This window comes from Aethalodelphis obliquidens, unplaced genomic scaffold, assembly GCF_003676395.1.
Source record: "Aethalodelphis obliquidens isolate GAN/ISIS:26980383/991018 unplaced genomic scaffold, ASM367639v1 scaffold103, whole genome shotgun sequence".
NCBI classification, from domain to species: Eukaryota; Metazoa; Chordata; class Mammalia; order Artiodactyla; family Delphinidae; genus Aethalodelphis; species Aethalodelphis obliquidens.
In genome coordinates, this window is record NW_020838047.1 from 1,069,314 (window position 1) to 1,084,912 (window position 15,599).

General features: G+C 49.6%; 1 protein-coding gene across 3 annotated transcripts in view; it reads left to right on the forward strand.

The window, feature by feature from the left end:
* Positions 1-15,599, forward strand: part of SH3RF1 (SH3 domain containing ring finger 1) — a 159,577-nt gene that overhangs the window by 106,847 nt on the left and 37,131 nt on the right. For 2 of the 3 annotated variants that reach the window (XM_027096534.1, XM_027096535.1), the window contains exon 4: positions 96-191. In XM_027096534.1, coding sequence (XP_026952335.1) covers positions 96-191 — 96 coding nt within the window. Of the gene's footprint in view, positions 1-95; positions 192-637; positions 674-15,599 lie in introns of all 3 variants that reach the window. The other variant, XM_027096533.1, reaches the window with a different exon arrangement.

The window sequence follows — 15,599 nt, forward strand, 5'->3', positions numbered from 1 at the left end:
CTCATGTACTCTTACGACTTGAGTCCCATACTGAAAAGAAAATTAGGTGGCGAGCTTCCTGGGATGAGGTAGAGTAACGTTCATTGTTTCTTCAGGATGACGTTCTGACTGTGATCCGCAGAGTGGACGAAAACTGGGCTGAAGGCATGCTGGCAGACAAAATAGGAATATTTCCAATTTCGTACGTTGAGGTAAGTCCGTCTGTAGAAACGTCAGTTGTGTTCGTGTTCTGCTTAGCAAATCAGTCTTCAGTGTGCAATTTGAGTATTCAGAAATCCTCAGGATCACTTCTCACTATGTACCTGCATCGCATCATTATTGCACACCTTGAACTGATACAGTGTTACATGTCCATTATGTCTCAATAAAACTAGGGGGAAAAAAAGAAAGACAAAAACCTAATCGATTAATAAAAAAAAAAAGCCCTCATAGCGCAAAGCCCCAGGAATGCAGCTGTTCTAAATCCTGGGATGGAATTCCTCTACCCTGCCCTACAATTCCTGAGGACCAGGAGACTGGGAAACGTTTGAACTCTGCACTTTGTCCCCTGCTAAGGGCATCGGTGTGTCTGTTGAGTGGGACCTTGGGCTCCCTGCCGGCCCCTGTGCTGTCTGCAGCCACTCTTTTCTGTCGGCAGCTGTGTGGTCAGAGGCTGGCGAAGGTCCCGACTAAGGTGAGAGATGCGTGTTTCTGTCTGTTGACGCGTTCTTCCACGTGCCCCACGCCTCAGAACTGCAACAGTGATTTGCACGGTAGCCTCCAGAAAACGTTAAATAAGCAATGAACCACCTTCACCCCATCCCAGCAATAACGAGCCACGCTGCCCCCTTTAACCAGCTTTACTCGGAAAGGCATGGCCCACCCGATTCAGCGAAGTCTTCAGCGAAGGCTTTTTAGGAATATGTGCAAATTAACATGTATTATTTTAAAGAATAACACAAATTAAGAATGAACTAGGAAGTTACATTCTGCCTTATTACATCATATATCATAAACTTTCTTTTTTTTTTTACATCTTTATTGGAGTATAATTGCTTTACAATGGTGTGTTAGTTTCTGTTTTATAACAAAGTGAATCTGTTATACCTATCATAAACTTTCATGTCCTTTAGTCATGAGACTCTCATGTCAAAAACAAAATTTGAAGGGATTTTCAAAGAATGAAAGACCAGCCCAAACAACCGTACAAGGTTAGCTGAGGTCACAGAAGGCTTCTGGGAAGAAGCGATTTCTTAGTGATGTCTGTGTCCTGGGTAAATGTGCATGGAAAAGGTGCATTGTTATGGCAGAAAAGACACCCGAGCCGCACAACCAGCAGGTGCACAGGCCAGAAAGTAAGAGACAGCACAGATCGGGAAACTGAGAGTAATTCTCTTGTTTAAGATATCAAAGCATGTATCTTAAGATGTAAAAAAAGAAAACCCACACCACTTGTATTCCCGTCTTTTCACCTGAGGCATTTATTTTGGCGTGGTTCTGAGGACAAAAATGACAAATTGTGTCATCGTAGCCAGCGTTCAGTCTCCCCACAGACTGTGAGATGGCCAGCGTTTTCCTAGTAGAACTCCCCTGGACTACCGTGAATCTGTGGAAAGGTAATTCAGACCATGTAAAAAGCCTTGAAGTGTATCCGTATCCTTCAGCTGTTCCTGTTGATTAAAATATGTTTTCCTCCTTTGAAAGTAAACAGTAGAAAAAAAATTCTTAGCTCTCAGGTAATCCTTCCTGCACATTACTTACATATTCTAACTGCGGTCACAAAAAGTTACACGCGTTCCCAAGCATCTGAATCGTTACAGTGAGGAGTGTGGGTACCGCGAGCTTAGTTGTGAGAGCCTGTCTTCGCTTGCTGGGTATTAGCAATACTACTTGCTAGCACTTGGCGTGTGAGGCGTGGAAGAGGATTGCTGTGCTTTTGTTACTGGACAGGTGTAGAGTTGCGTGATAGGCATAACAGATCCACCCACGGCAAACCCAGAGTCACCGAGAGTCACCTGAGTCATGAGGATTATTTACTCTGACTTCGGTTGGAAAGATAAACTTCTGCCCAAGTGGAAAATACTTTCATTCTTCTGCCTCTTTTCTTTCACAAGAGTATTTTCCTCATTTGAACCACAGTTTTGCCAGTTGAGACGAGGTGAACAAATCATCTCTCCCGGGGAGACCGTGAGCTTCCCTTTGATGTAAGGCCATAGGATGGAAGTTTCTGGCACCTGGGGATTAGCATGGGGATTCAGCCTTTAGGGGAAGAAGGGGTGGCAGATTTCAGTAGCAACCTACCGAAATTCAGCCGTTCATGTAAAGCGTAGACTGTCTTACAGGGCAGCCTCACATGGAGCGAAGCCAGCTAACCATGGGAATCAAAAACTGGGGCTTTTTCCTGAATAATGTCTTTCTCTTGCTCTGTAAACCCTTTTAGGGTCCAGACCATACCTCACTGTAAAAACAGACTGTGTTACAAAAATCCACTTGCAAGTTATTTTCTTATCCCTTGTAGATATACATTTAGGTTTCCACCAGTGTTAGGTGCTTTTGTTTTTTTTTTTTGCGGTACGCGGGCCTCTCACTGCTGTGGCCACTCCTGCTGCGGAGCGCAGGCTCAGTGGCCATGGCTCACGGGCGCAGCCGCTCCGTGGCACATGGGATCCTCCCGGACCGGGGCACGAACCCGAGTCCCCTGCATCGGCAGGCGGACTCTCAACCACTGCGTCACCAGGGAAGCCCCGCTTTTGCTTTTTTCACGGTGCTGCTCCCCCAGACTGTTACCCCCCAAGGTGTGAGAAGGTTGTGTGTGATGGTGTGTCTCAGAGGACCTGGCCCTGCTGTGTCCTGTGCACCATGGTTTGGAGCTCAGATCGGACCGTGACCCAAAGGATAGCAGCGGTCCTATAAGAGAATCTCAGCGCCACATCTTGTGAGGAAGTGAGTTCAGAACTGAGTCTGCAGAGTGGCATCTGGGCTTGTCACAGCGGAAGCTGGAACCCCGACTCCTGCTGGGTGGCTGGTTCGTGGAGATGCCCGTGGAACTTGCCTGGGGCAGAAACTCTGAGCAGGATGGGCTAGGGGGTGGGATGCAGGCCTGGAGCAGGACCTCTGGGGTCGAGTTGGGAGCTGAGTGTCAGCGGTGGCTGAGCAGAGAGCCGAGTCGGGGGACCCAGGGCATGAGAGGCAATGGTGGGGTGCTGTGCCCTTCCCATCCCTGCTCCCCACCTCCCTTCCGCCTTCCCCTCCAGCACCAGGACTGTGCACCGGGCTCCCCACCTGTATCACAGGAGGTGAGAAAACGGTGACCTGCCGACAAATGACCTCTGATTAAAGTACCAGATTCTGCAGAGTTTGAGCAGAGAAGGAGAGTCTGGCTGGGGGTGACTAGGCAGAGAACGGCCACGTGAATGTCCTTGAATTCTGCCCCTCGGTCTCTGTAAAGGTGAGGGGTCTCCTGCCTTGATCACCATCACGCTCCCCTGGACACTCTCCCATCAGAGCCCCGAGGCTGTGGGTTCTGTTCTGTAGGGAAGGAAGATGTTTCTTGGGGAAACCCAGGGGCCTCTTGGAGACAGCGTGTCAGGATATGTGTAAAGGGGTGTATTTGTCGAGGAGTGAGTGCGCTTTTAAAAAGGAATCGGTAGCTTGCTCTTTGTTTTGTTCAGAAATATCGGGCTTCTCCAAAACCGAACGATTTTAACACCCTCATTAATTCAGAGCTGACTCATTCACATTTCCTGGTCATTTGGACAAAGATGACGTAATTCCTAGCAAGCCCAAAGTTTGAATGAAGTAAGTGCTGAATATGGCATTTTGGATGAATTTCAAACATTGTTGTGTATTGTAGGCTTATGAGCTATACATTTTTATTAAATGTGTCGTACAATATTTTGATTCTTAGTCATTCATATAAACTATCACCCAGTTTTTTCAACAAAAAAAATTGGTTAGCAACTCTGCTGCAGATAGAATGTGAAAGTGAGCACTCCTCGTGTGCAGGTGGCGTGAGGTGGGTGTGGCCTGGTAGGCAGCTGTCTGGCTCTGTAGTTAACTGCCGGAAGGAAGGGCTGCATCCTCGGGTTAGATCGCTGCCCCGATGTCACCTCTGTGGGCACGCCTGCCCTCACCACCTCGTCTAAAGAGGTCCTTCCTCTTCCACCTGCTTTGCCTCACCCACCAGGTGCTGTGATCCTGGAAAACCTTGGGCTCGGAGCCCAGACGGCCTGGATTCCAGTCTTGGCTGGACCGGTGATTGTGGCGTGACTGGTCTCCTCATGTGTAAAATGGTAGAGCCCTCAGGGTGAGGTCGTCCAGCGGTGCTGTGTGCTGCCTGCAGCTAGCGAGAGGTGTGTAGGGGGGACTGTGGCCGTCACCACCGCTGTCATCGTAATCATTCCACCGCATCTTGTCACCTGTAGTTGTCTCATCTGTGGATGTTACTGTCTCCCAGTGTCCGCCCTGCATGGAACGTGAGCTCCCAGGGTCAGCATCTTGTCTGGTTCACCCGTTCTCCCGAGGTCCCTGCGTGTCACCTCCCCCTGGTTGACCCTCAGTAAACATGGGTTGAATGAGTGAGTGAGCAACCCAAGGACCTTTTGAGCCGACATCAGGAATGAACTGGTTTCAGAGGTGGCCAGCTTTGACATTTTTCAGCCAGAACGCCCAGCATTCGCTACCCAGCCATGTATTTTCTCATCGGTTTATCTTGGTGATACATCCGGACCCCACCATCCTCAAAGCACAAGGTCTCTCCGGTGACTTTAGGGAGATTGTTTTCTAATGAAGCTGGGTGAATCTTTGGTTATGCCTAGTTTAGAATTTTCCAGACTCAAATAACGGTGGCCATACTCTGTGGATTAGATCCTGGAGCCTCTACGGATGATCTCCTTGATACGTGCTGACATGAATTTTCACCTGCTTGACACTATTCCTTTGGCTCACTTTGAGCAGACGTAGGGTGGCCTAATTGTTAAGGATACTCATTCTTTTAAAATAACTTTATGGAGTTATGAGTGACGTATAATAAACTGCACATATTTAAAGTGTAAAGAGGTTTGCTGTTTTCAACTTTCAGAATCAGACAAATCTTGGGAGATATTTCTGTGCCCAGGGAACAGAACGGTGTGATCTGCTTTAACTGTGGAAAGTCACGTGTGCGGGTCTCCCGGAGCACCAGCGGCCTTCAGGGGGATGATAGCTTCCTTTTCTGTGGACATGGGGACTTGGGAGATGTCATCTGTGTTTCAGGGAATTACAGGTGCAGGTTTAGGTATCGGGTTTGAAGTTGCCAAGGTGCCCCTTGAAGGAGCTAAGAAGAGCCTTGTTCACTTTACTTCTTAGAGTCTTTGTGCTAGAACAGCGGTCCCTAACCTTTTCGGCACCAGGGACTGGTTTCGTGGAAGACAATTTTTCCATGGACTGGCGGTGGGGTGGGAATTGTTTGGGGATGGTTCAAGCGTGTTACATTGATTGTGCACTTTATTTCTATTATTATTACATTGTAATATATGATGAAATAATTATGCGACTCACCATAATGAAGAATCATTGGGAGTCCTGAGCTTGTTTTCACTTGCCACTCACTGATAAGGTTTTGACCGGAGTCTGCAGTTGATTTATGATGGTCTCTGTGCCGTCAGACCTCTCTGCTAAGGATCATCTGTATTTGCAGCCGCTCCCCAGCGCTAGCATCACCGCCTCAGCTCCACCTCAGATCACCAGGCATTCGATTCTCATAAGGAGCGCGCAACCTACATCCCCCGCATGCACGGTTCACAGTAGGGTTCGCGCTCCTGTGAGAATCTAGTGCCACCACTGATCTGACAGGAGGCGGAGCTCAGGCGGCAATGAGAGCAATGGGGAGCGGCTGTAAATACAGATGGAGCTTTGCTTGCTGGCCCGCTGCTCACCTTCTGCCGTGCAGCCTGCTTCCTAACATTCAGCCAGTTGGGGCCCCCTGCTCTGGAGAGTAATGAGAACCGAGGATCAAAATCGTCGTCTCTGATCTCTTCATCAGAGAGAGCGGATTGAACAATGTAAAAAGATATTCTGTCATTCGTATTTTGGGATGTATTCTTTTCCTTTTAAATGCAAAAGTGAAATGTTCAATTCACTGAAATCTTTTCTTTTTAAACGAGAAATGGAGGAAAATTGGGGGCCAGTTGGAAAGAGAATTATGATATTGCTTGGCTTCCAAATACCCCTTCAATTCTGAAGTGAAGTAATTTTTATAAAATACATTTAGAGACATTGTTGGCAAGTCAGAAAGGCAGTTGCTTGCCGCAATAACTTTCTCCCTCCATTTTTGAGGTAAATTAATTTCTATAAATGAAATCTAGAGCTGCTGTTGAGGAACTGGTGAGGGAGGTAAATTAACGTCTATAAATGAAATCGAGTTGCTGTTGAGGAACCGGTGACGGAGACTTACCCCGTGCCCAGTGTAATACATTCGTTCACCTCCACGTCTACACCGGCCCTGCTTTGAGTAGGGCTTTCAGCCCCATGGGCTCTGTCCTGCGCTGCGCTCGTATCCTCTGAGAGCTGTCAGCTTGGTGCAAGTAATAGTTGCATTTTGTTTTGCCACAATGACGGAAGGGGAGAGGATCTCTGGATTCCGAATTTCTCAGGGCAGAGGCAGGTCTCTGGACTCGAGGAAAAACCCCTGCTCGCTGCGGACAGCTCGAGGCAACCTGGCCAGACCCAATCGGAAAAGGAGCCCTGTAGATTAGGAAAGGATTTATTTAGGGCAGTTTGCACCCCATCTGTTATGCAGCAGCCTCTTTACAATTTAAGAGTTTCCTTTTGTTTTCCATCAGGAACACACTCTGGGAGCTGAGATTCCAAAGATGGGTTAATGTTTATCGACTTCTCGCTTCACGAGCAGGCAGTTTCCAGCACTCTGGGTAGTTTCATAGAACATAAACCTGCAGGCGTCCCGTGGAGCCTGGAGCAGAGGCCAAGGGTAATGACTAGTTGGTGTCTAATGTCCGCAGCGCTTTCCCCTAGGAGTCCTCAAATTCTTTAGCCTGGCCGTATTCCCCTGGGCCCTCACTAAATTGGTCTGATGATTGTTCCTGGAAAATTCCATACCTGGGAATTTTCCATACCTTTACAGCTCATCGGGAATGTTTCTTGGTCCATGTGTCTGTGGAAAGCTCACCCTTTCTTCAGGGTCCTGATGAAAACTGTCATTTCTCATGAAGCCATTCTTCCCCTGATTCTCCTTTGCAGAAACAAAACAGAGCAGCCCTCCCCTTGTGTCAAACTTCCGTCGTTTGCAGCTTGTCCGTTCTTAAAGCCTGGCGCGTGCCAAGAGTGTAGTTACGTGTGTGTAGGATTCAGTGTTTTCCTGGGAGCCACTTCGTAGATAAAAAAACATTTTTAATGATTTTATGTCTATGGTATAATCACATTCCAGAAGAGTTGGAAAGGAAAGAAAGAACCCTTAGGCCCATCACATATCATTTTGGTAAATATCCTTCCATTCTTTCTCCCTGTGCTTTATTTAATGAGACCACACATATGATTTTGCCGTTCTCTACACTATTATAGTGCTACTAACCATCAGTTTTTGTGACTGCATAATAAACGTTTTAGGAGCTAAACTGTAATTTAGTCAATTATTTTTCCATTTTTTAAACAAGTGTCTTGTTTAGGGACACCCAGCCAGTAATTGAGAGGTGAATTGTGGTCTTTCTCAGACAGCCTGTGTCTGCCCTAGACCCCTGCCCTGCAGTTGCCTCTGAGGATATGTGATGATGGCTGGTCTTCCTAAGGTTGGTACAGAATCACTGCTATTACCAAGCTTCGCTTAAGAAGTGTTTAGTTCATTTTGATTTTTCATCAAGACTAGGGACAACTTGTCAGGTTTGAACACGCAGAAGGTTAATTTTCAGAAATGATGAACCATTCAACAATTTCAAAGAACTGAGGTTGCCTTTTTTAAGAAAAAAATCACACGTTCATTAAAACCACAATATTTTAAGGTCTTAAATTTTATTATTTGAAATTTTTATCACATTGCTTTATACACCCTAAATTCGGTAGTAACTAAGGTTTTTTAAAGAAGTGAAGTAGGGACTTCCCTGGTGGCGCAGTGGTTGAGAATCTGCCCGCCAATGTAGGGGACAGGGGTTCGATCCCTGGTCTGGGAAGATCCCACATGCCGTGGAGGAACTAAGCCCATGAGCCACAACTGCTGAGCCCGCGTGTCACAACTACTGAAGCCCGTGCGCCTAGAGCCCGTGCTCCACAACGGAGAGAAGTCACCGTAATGAGAAGCCCGCGCACCAGAATGAAGAGTAACCCCCGCTCGCTGCAACTAGAGAAAGCCCGCGCACAGCAACGAAGACCCAATGCAGCCCCCCCCCCCCAAATAAAAGCAGTGAAGTAGGTGCCGTTTAATTAGGCGAGGGTTGTCTTGTGTCCTGGAAGAGACAGAATGAGTGTCCTGCATATTTGTGTGCATCTGTGGCACCTTGACGAAGCTCCTGGGAAGACGCTTCCCTGTAGTGAAGTAGACGTGTTTCAGGAAGGGTGTCGGGAGGTGGTGTGGAGCAGCTGCCCTGGTGACAGTGGAGTGGCCTGTCCCCCGGGCCTTTCGGGTGTGTGAGCAGGCATCTCCGCAGGCGGGAAGGGGGAGGAAGGTCCCAAACCCCTGTGCGGGGTCGCCGCATGGCCTCTTCTGTGCCGATCCCTTCCTGGCTCTCTTTTTCCCACCTGCTGCCCCCAACACTTTGGGTTCCAGGAGAGGGGGGCGAAATATCGTTCACCAGTTTATTAACTGATTACATATCAACGTGGGATTTCTGTCCGTGTGTCCTGTCACATCAACAAATGCTTGCTTAGAATTTAATGGCAGTTCCATATTCTTAACCTCCTGAGGTGGATGTGTGTATATTTCTTCCTGCATCTACTCACGAGGTCCTTGAAGACGGAATGTGTTGTTGATCGTATCCTTTAGGTTACCAGACGTTTCTTGTTTACTGTGTGTGTTTGGTGAGAGAGAAACACACCCCAAACCTGGTGTCTTGTCAGATCCAGGAGCACAGGGCAGTGAGCTGGCCCAGGTTTTAAGTCATCCATTGGGCGCTCTCCTGGGTACCGCGATTGATCTGTCGCTGCCGAGGTAATGGTGGGCCTGCCCTTCAGCCTTGACCTTCGGGGTCCAGCTCCCCCCGCCCTCCCTGCGTGGTCACTGTTGGCGTCTCTGTCGTCCTGGGGTCAGGGCTGCCCCTCCGCACCTGCTCCCCCAGACAGGGCTGCATCCGCGCACCTTTGCTGGTTTCCATTTCCAGTGTTTGCTCGCCCAGGCTCCCCTTCCTGTTGGAGGAGGGTCAGCCTCTCGCCGTCTTCGGGCTGTACGCTGTCTGCACGCCCCTCAGTGACGGTGCCACTTCCCTCCTCCTCTCCTGCCAGAATCCCCAGGGTCACTGGCTGTCCCTGCGGTCATCGCCCTCCGGGCTGCCGGCCAGCTGCTGTCGTGCTTTACCCTCCCGCGATGGGGACCCCAGCCGTGATGCTTGCTTCTTCCTTTCCCTGCAAAAGCCCCCGGCCCCCGCCCCGCCCCCGCCCCCGGCCGGCCCCGCCCCCGGCCGGCCCCGCCCCCCTGGTCTCCTCCTAGCCGGCGGTCCTGGGCGCCGTCGCCCCCTCCTGGCCCTGCATGTTCTTCACGCTTCCTGCCCTGTCAGAGCCCACGGCTGGCATGGCCTTTAGGACTTCCACGCTTGGCTTGCAGGGTGCTTTCGTTTTAATTCGTTGTTCAGATGGAAAATCAGGAGATTTTACATAGGCTTAAATGTCTAGCTTTCCTTTAAAAAAGAATCAGCTGACACTGGCAGCAGCTGCAGAGAGAGAGAGAGAGAGATGGGAAGAGAGAGGGGGAGAGAGAGAGCGAAGGAGAGAGGGGGAGAGAGAGAGGGAGAGAGAGAGATGGGAAGAGAGGGGGGGAGAGAGGGAGAGAGAGAGCGAAAGAGAGAAGAGAGAGAGGGAGAGAGAGGGGAAGAGAGAGGGGGAGAGAGAGCGAAGGAGAGAGGAAGAGAGGGAGAGAGAGAGAGAGAGGGAGGGAGAGAGAGAGAGAGAGGGGGAGAGAGAGGGAGAGAGAGCAGAGAGAGAGAGAGGGGAAGAGAGAGGGGAGAGAGAAGAGAGAGCGAGATGGGAAGAGAGGGGGAGAGAGAAGAGAGAGAGATGGGAAGAGGGGGGAGAGAGAGAGCGAAGGAGAGAGGGAGAGAGAGAGAGGGAGGGAGAGAGAGAGAGAGCAGAGAGAGAGATGGGAAGAGGGGGAGAGAGAGAGCGGAAGAGAGAGAAGAGAGAGGGAGAGGGAGAGGGAGAGAGATGGGAAGAGGTGGAAGAGAGAGAGCGAAAGAGAGAGAGAGGGAGAGGGAGAGAGAGGGAGAGAGAGAGAGATGGGAAGAGAGGGGGAGAGGGAGAGAGAGAGAGAGAGGAGAGAGAGGGAGAGAGAGGAGAAGAGAGGAGGGGGGGGGAGAGGAGAGAGAGAGAGAGACCCTCCCTAGGTCGCTGAAGCGTCCACCATTGCTGCTGGCGTCCCCTGACCTCTCCTGCCCCAGCTCTGCAGACACATGATGGCACAGCCCCCGATTACTGCTAGAAACCCAGGTGCCGCTTCCCTGGACCTCTTCTCTCCCGAGTCGAGGGGATGTTTCTCTCTCCCCGCCCGGCACTGCGCCCCGCTTATAACAGTCGCTCAGAGAAAGTAGGGGTGAGGGAAGGTGTCCCCGAGCTTTAACTCCGGTCACCGTGGACCCAAGGTCTCGGCCTCTGCCTACTGTGAAGGGGGTCTTTCTGTTTGGTGTTGAGAAAAGGCATTTGTCCCTTGTATGGGCATAAGACTTTCTAGATCGCAAAGGCCAGCCTCATGTGACGTCTGAGAAACAGGAGACACGCACCCGCATCCCCCCAGGCGACGGGGCAAGTGAAGGGCAGGCTGGGCCGCGAGTGATGGTGAGAGTAAACCACATTCGTGTGGCGCATCACAGGTGACAGGCCTGTCCCCGCGCCCCCTGGTGCACAGGACAGAGGTTCCCGTCCTGGTGTGTCAACCTGAAGCCAGGGCATTCGAATGGCCCCACTGTTCCTCAGCCGGCTAGGATGGGGGCCTGAGACCGCCTGGGCCTTTCACCTCCAGGCTCGATGGTCCTTTCCTCAGCTCCCCTGAAGGAAACTTCTTTCAGGGTTTCGATGACGTGCTCCCTCCCTTCATCCCTTACATTTCATAGTCAGAAACCCGGAAAAGAACATGCTAGCGTATTTATTTTCCAGTCACCGGGGCCACCGGAGGGGAAGGTAAGGGACTGGTCAGCGAAGCAGCTCCTCCGAGCGTGGGGCTGGCAGTGCCGTGTTCCTGGCCAGCCGTTCGGATCCAGGACGCTGCAGAGACGCGGCATGGAGGCGCACGTCGGTGTCCTTCCCGTTCCGCACGTTCTTTGCGCTCGATGAACTCAGGAGAGATGAACTCAGGAGACGGGCCCCACCCCACCCCACCCACCCGCGCGCCGTGAGCTGCTGATGCGCCTCCGGGGACACTCTCGCTGTGCCTTGTCCCAGCTGGGATGCAGGCGGGAGGCCAGTGCCCAGCGGATGGCAAAACTCATACCAAACAGAGGGCGTACCTGTCTCCGTAACTTTATACTGATTACATGCTGAAGGGATGACATCTTCCGTATGTTCAGTAAGATACGTTATTAATTTTACCTGCTGCTTTTTATGTTTTAAAATGTGGCTACTGGAAAATTTCACATCACACTTGTGGCTCTCTTTCTACTTTGGTGGGACAGTGCTGGTCTTGAGGCAGTGCTCCCTTCCCTCAGTGGTTCTGAGAGGCCAGCACGTCTTTATTCGTTCAGCACATCTCTACAGACGCCTAAATGGAGCTGCTACCTGGGGGAGGCTTCCGGATCCATTAAAGAGACTTCTGACTACGCCCTTCAGTCTCTCCGTTTATTCCTCTGCTGTGGGGAAGTCTCCTTTTATGAATGAAGACTAAGCTTGCTTTTGTATTTAGATCATCCCAAAACAAAAGCCTTGTTACCCAAATTGCAGGGACGGAAAAGCAAATTCCCCGTTGCCCTTGTGTAAAAACAGTTTGCAGAGGACTGTGACGTGAGGCAGACACTCATTTCTGCTTTGAAGGGGTAGTGGCATGAATTTCCACCCAGTAGCATCGTCCCTGGGGACTGGGCACTGGGCCTGGCAGCGCAGCAGAGGGTTCTCCCTTTGACCCTGGCTTCTGAAGGTGGCTTTTCAGAGCTGACAGGAGAGGATGGGTGCTCTACAAGCTGCTGGGCCCCTGGAAGAAAGAACGCACTGTCTCTGCTTCAGTCTTCACACATCCTCGTGGTTCAAAGACACGGACAAAGGGAGGAACCATAAATATACTAGGAGAAAAGTGATCTTATTTTTAAAAATGATTGTAGAAAAAAGATTTTTAAAGCATGATGTTAGCTTGAGATGCCATAATGGAAAAGGTGAATAAATTTGCCCATCCAAGAAAAATGTATATATGACAAACATATCAAGTTAAAAAACAAATTGGAACAATGTTTCTAACTTAATGGAGATATATACACATTCATATACATACATGCATACACAGTATATTAAAGAATGATTTTTGTACTTTGTAGAGAGCACTTATAAATCTATAAGAAAAATACAACTCAGTCGAAAAATGGATAAAGTGTGGGAATAAGGAAATCCTAGGAAAAGAAAAAAGACGCTTAATCTCATTAATAGAGAAATACAAATTAAAAGAAAATACAAATTGCCTCTTCAACTGATAGAGTTCTTTAAAAATGGTTGATAACACCTAGAGATTTTAAAAAACGATTGATAACGTGTAATACCGTAACTGATAGAGGTAACACCTAGTACTGTAACTGATAGAGATTTTTTTAAATGATTGAGAACACCTAATACTGTAACTGGTAGAGATTTTTTAAAATGGTAACACCTAACACTTAACAATGTGGGGAACAGGGACGTTTTATTCGCCCTCAGAGATGATGAAAACGACACATTTTTGGAGTGCAATTAGGCACTATCCTTCCAAATATGCTTTAGGCTACACTTGGACCTGACAGCTTCCCTTTTGGGAGTCTGCCTTGCAGATATGGTTGTTCGGGCAGGGTGCACAAGAGGGGGATGCAGCGGGTACCATGCGACCAGCCTGCTCTGTTCGCAGGAAGGGCTTTTCATGAGATGCTGTGAGAGGAGAGAATGTATGTGCTGCTTGGCTGCATTTGTGTTAAAATTAATCAAGCAGGTGCTTAGTGAACAACATCTACATAGAAAGTACATGGAAGGGTATGTTCTAAACTGTCGAGTGTGAGGGAACTGGGAAACAGGTCGGCGGGGGAGACAGAGGCAGAACCTGGCTGAGGCCCGTCACTTTTTACTCACCGTAAATCTACACTATTTCCTGTTCAAAGTAATGATCATGTATTACTTTTGTAATATATATTTTAAAGTCTTTATTTGCCTTTTATTGAAAAACCATCATGTTGAGGAACAAACACCCTAGTGGGTTATGAATTAGAAAAGGTCCCTCTGCACAGACCTGCTATGTGTAGCCTCTGATGCTCAGAACCTAGAGGCCGATTCCTCTGCAAAGCTTTATATAAAACCGTGACTATTCAACTTAGCTCTCATTAAATTTTTTTGCTCTCTTTTAGAAAAATTTAAGTACTGTATTTTATTTATTTTTTTGTGGTACGCGGGCCTCTCACTGCTGCGGCCTCCCCCATTGTGGAGCACAGGCTCCGGATGCGCAGGCTCAGCGGCCATGGCTCACGGGCCCAGCCGCTCCGCGGCATGTGGGATCTTCCTGGACCGGGGCTCGAACCCGCGTCCCCTGCATCAGCAGGCAGACTCTTAACCACTGCACCACCAGGGAAGCCCTAAGTGCTGTATTTTAAAAAGACTGTATTCTCTTTAGCAAAGAGGCCAGCTGCACACAGAAAATATCTTGATGTTTCTTAAATTGCCTTGTTATGACTGCTGTTATTACTATTATTATGTCAGTATTTCCTTCCTCGTGTTCATTTATGCTTCCGAAAGTTCTCAAAGACTAATTCCTTCTAAATTTCAGGGTGTCCCAGAAAGGGACATTTACCATTTTAAGATCAGCAAATCCTGCGGCTCCCTGCTTTGTGCCCCAGCTACTGAATTACCTGGTGTCCACCCTGAATCTTACCAGCTAGTTCTCACCCAGGGTTGGGAGGAAGGTGTTTTAGGGCACAGATTTGTTTTGTGGGTGGACAGTGAACTTAGGTGTTGTGGCTAGAGAAGGTCGTGGAAAGAAAGCCACACTGTAGCTCATACAGAGTTCCTCGAAATTCCGTGAAAAGCCGTCGGGTCCTTGCTTTCCCGTCGAGGTGAGCTCACCCTGGAAGGAGGCATGCCCAGACCCCTGAGCTCTGGCATCGCAGTCCTGCTCTTCCGTCTCACTGGGTGATGGGTTTGGGGTGAGGGCAATGAAGGGACTGTTCTGTCTGCTCCAATTTCAGACCCTCGTCCCCAGCCTGTGCAGGAACAAGGACCCTCGCCCCACACAGTCTGCCGCTCTGTCCCGAGGTCTGGGCCACTCCTGCCGTGAAAACAGCCATGGCCTTGCTTCCTGGGGCATATGATTCTCTCGGGACCAAGGCAGCATTGTGAACACGGGGTCTCCGGGCCAAATGCCGCCCCTTCCCAGCAGCCCACCCTTAGTCCCTAACACCCGCTGGAGTCATGCTTCCCCTCCCCCTGCCCCTGGCACTCGGGCATCGCCCAGCATTACTGGGGCGTTACTGCCTGCGAGTCTTGAAAGTTTTTACGTGGATAGAATCTCTGCGGTCTGAAGGAGGGGTAGGCTTGTGATAGAAAAGCTGTCAGGCCACGTGACGGCGGGTCCCCAGGAACCCTCTGAGTCGGTTTTCACCTGGAAGCACTGGCTTCAGAGCTCAGTCACCAACTTCCTGAGCCACGGGTGCCAGAGCAAGTTCACATCTTTCAGTATCGCGACAGGATTTCCATCCTGGGAGGACGTCCTCGTCCACGGTTGGGGAGACACAGTTGTAAACCAGTTAGGTGCGAAAAGAGCCTTTGATGAAAGAGGCATGTGCAAAGTGCTGGGATGGGAAAATCCCCACCATCCTTACTGTTTCCCCAGTTCTCTTCGAGGAGCTTATTGTTTTTCCTCTTCATGGTTGTTAAGAGGTTAAACTGTGCCTGATGTTTCCTGTGACTGTACCATCTGGGTAAGTACATATGCGGCTGCTTGTCATGCAGGCTTTCTAGAAATGTTGCATTTGACCTCAGGGAACAGAAACACCCTGTGTTCTTTCTTGCTGGCATTCCCAACGCCGTGGGCAGCTTTTGACAAACCGTCGGGCCCCAACTTTACACTCAGACAACTTTTCAAACAGGCCAAGTTCACTTGGCAGCAGGACTTGGATTTCAGGTCTCAACGTGTTATGATTCAAAATTTAAGCTCAGGAAAATCGCGGGCACGTGATTTTCAAAAGTAAAAGTCATCAGGAGTTTCTGCCGACACTTCTGTGAGGGCCCGCACAGGACAGGGACGTAGGGGGCGGTAATTCCCGTGGAAGTGTGCCAGG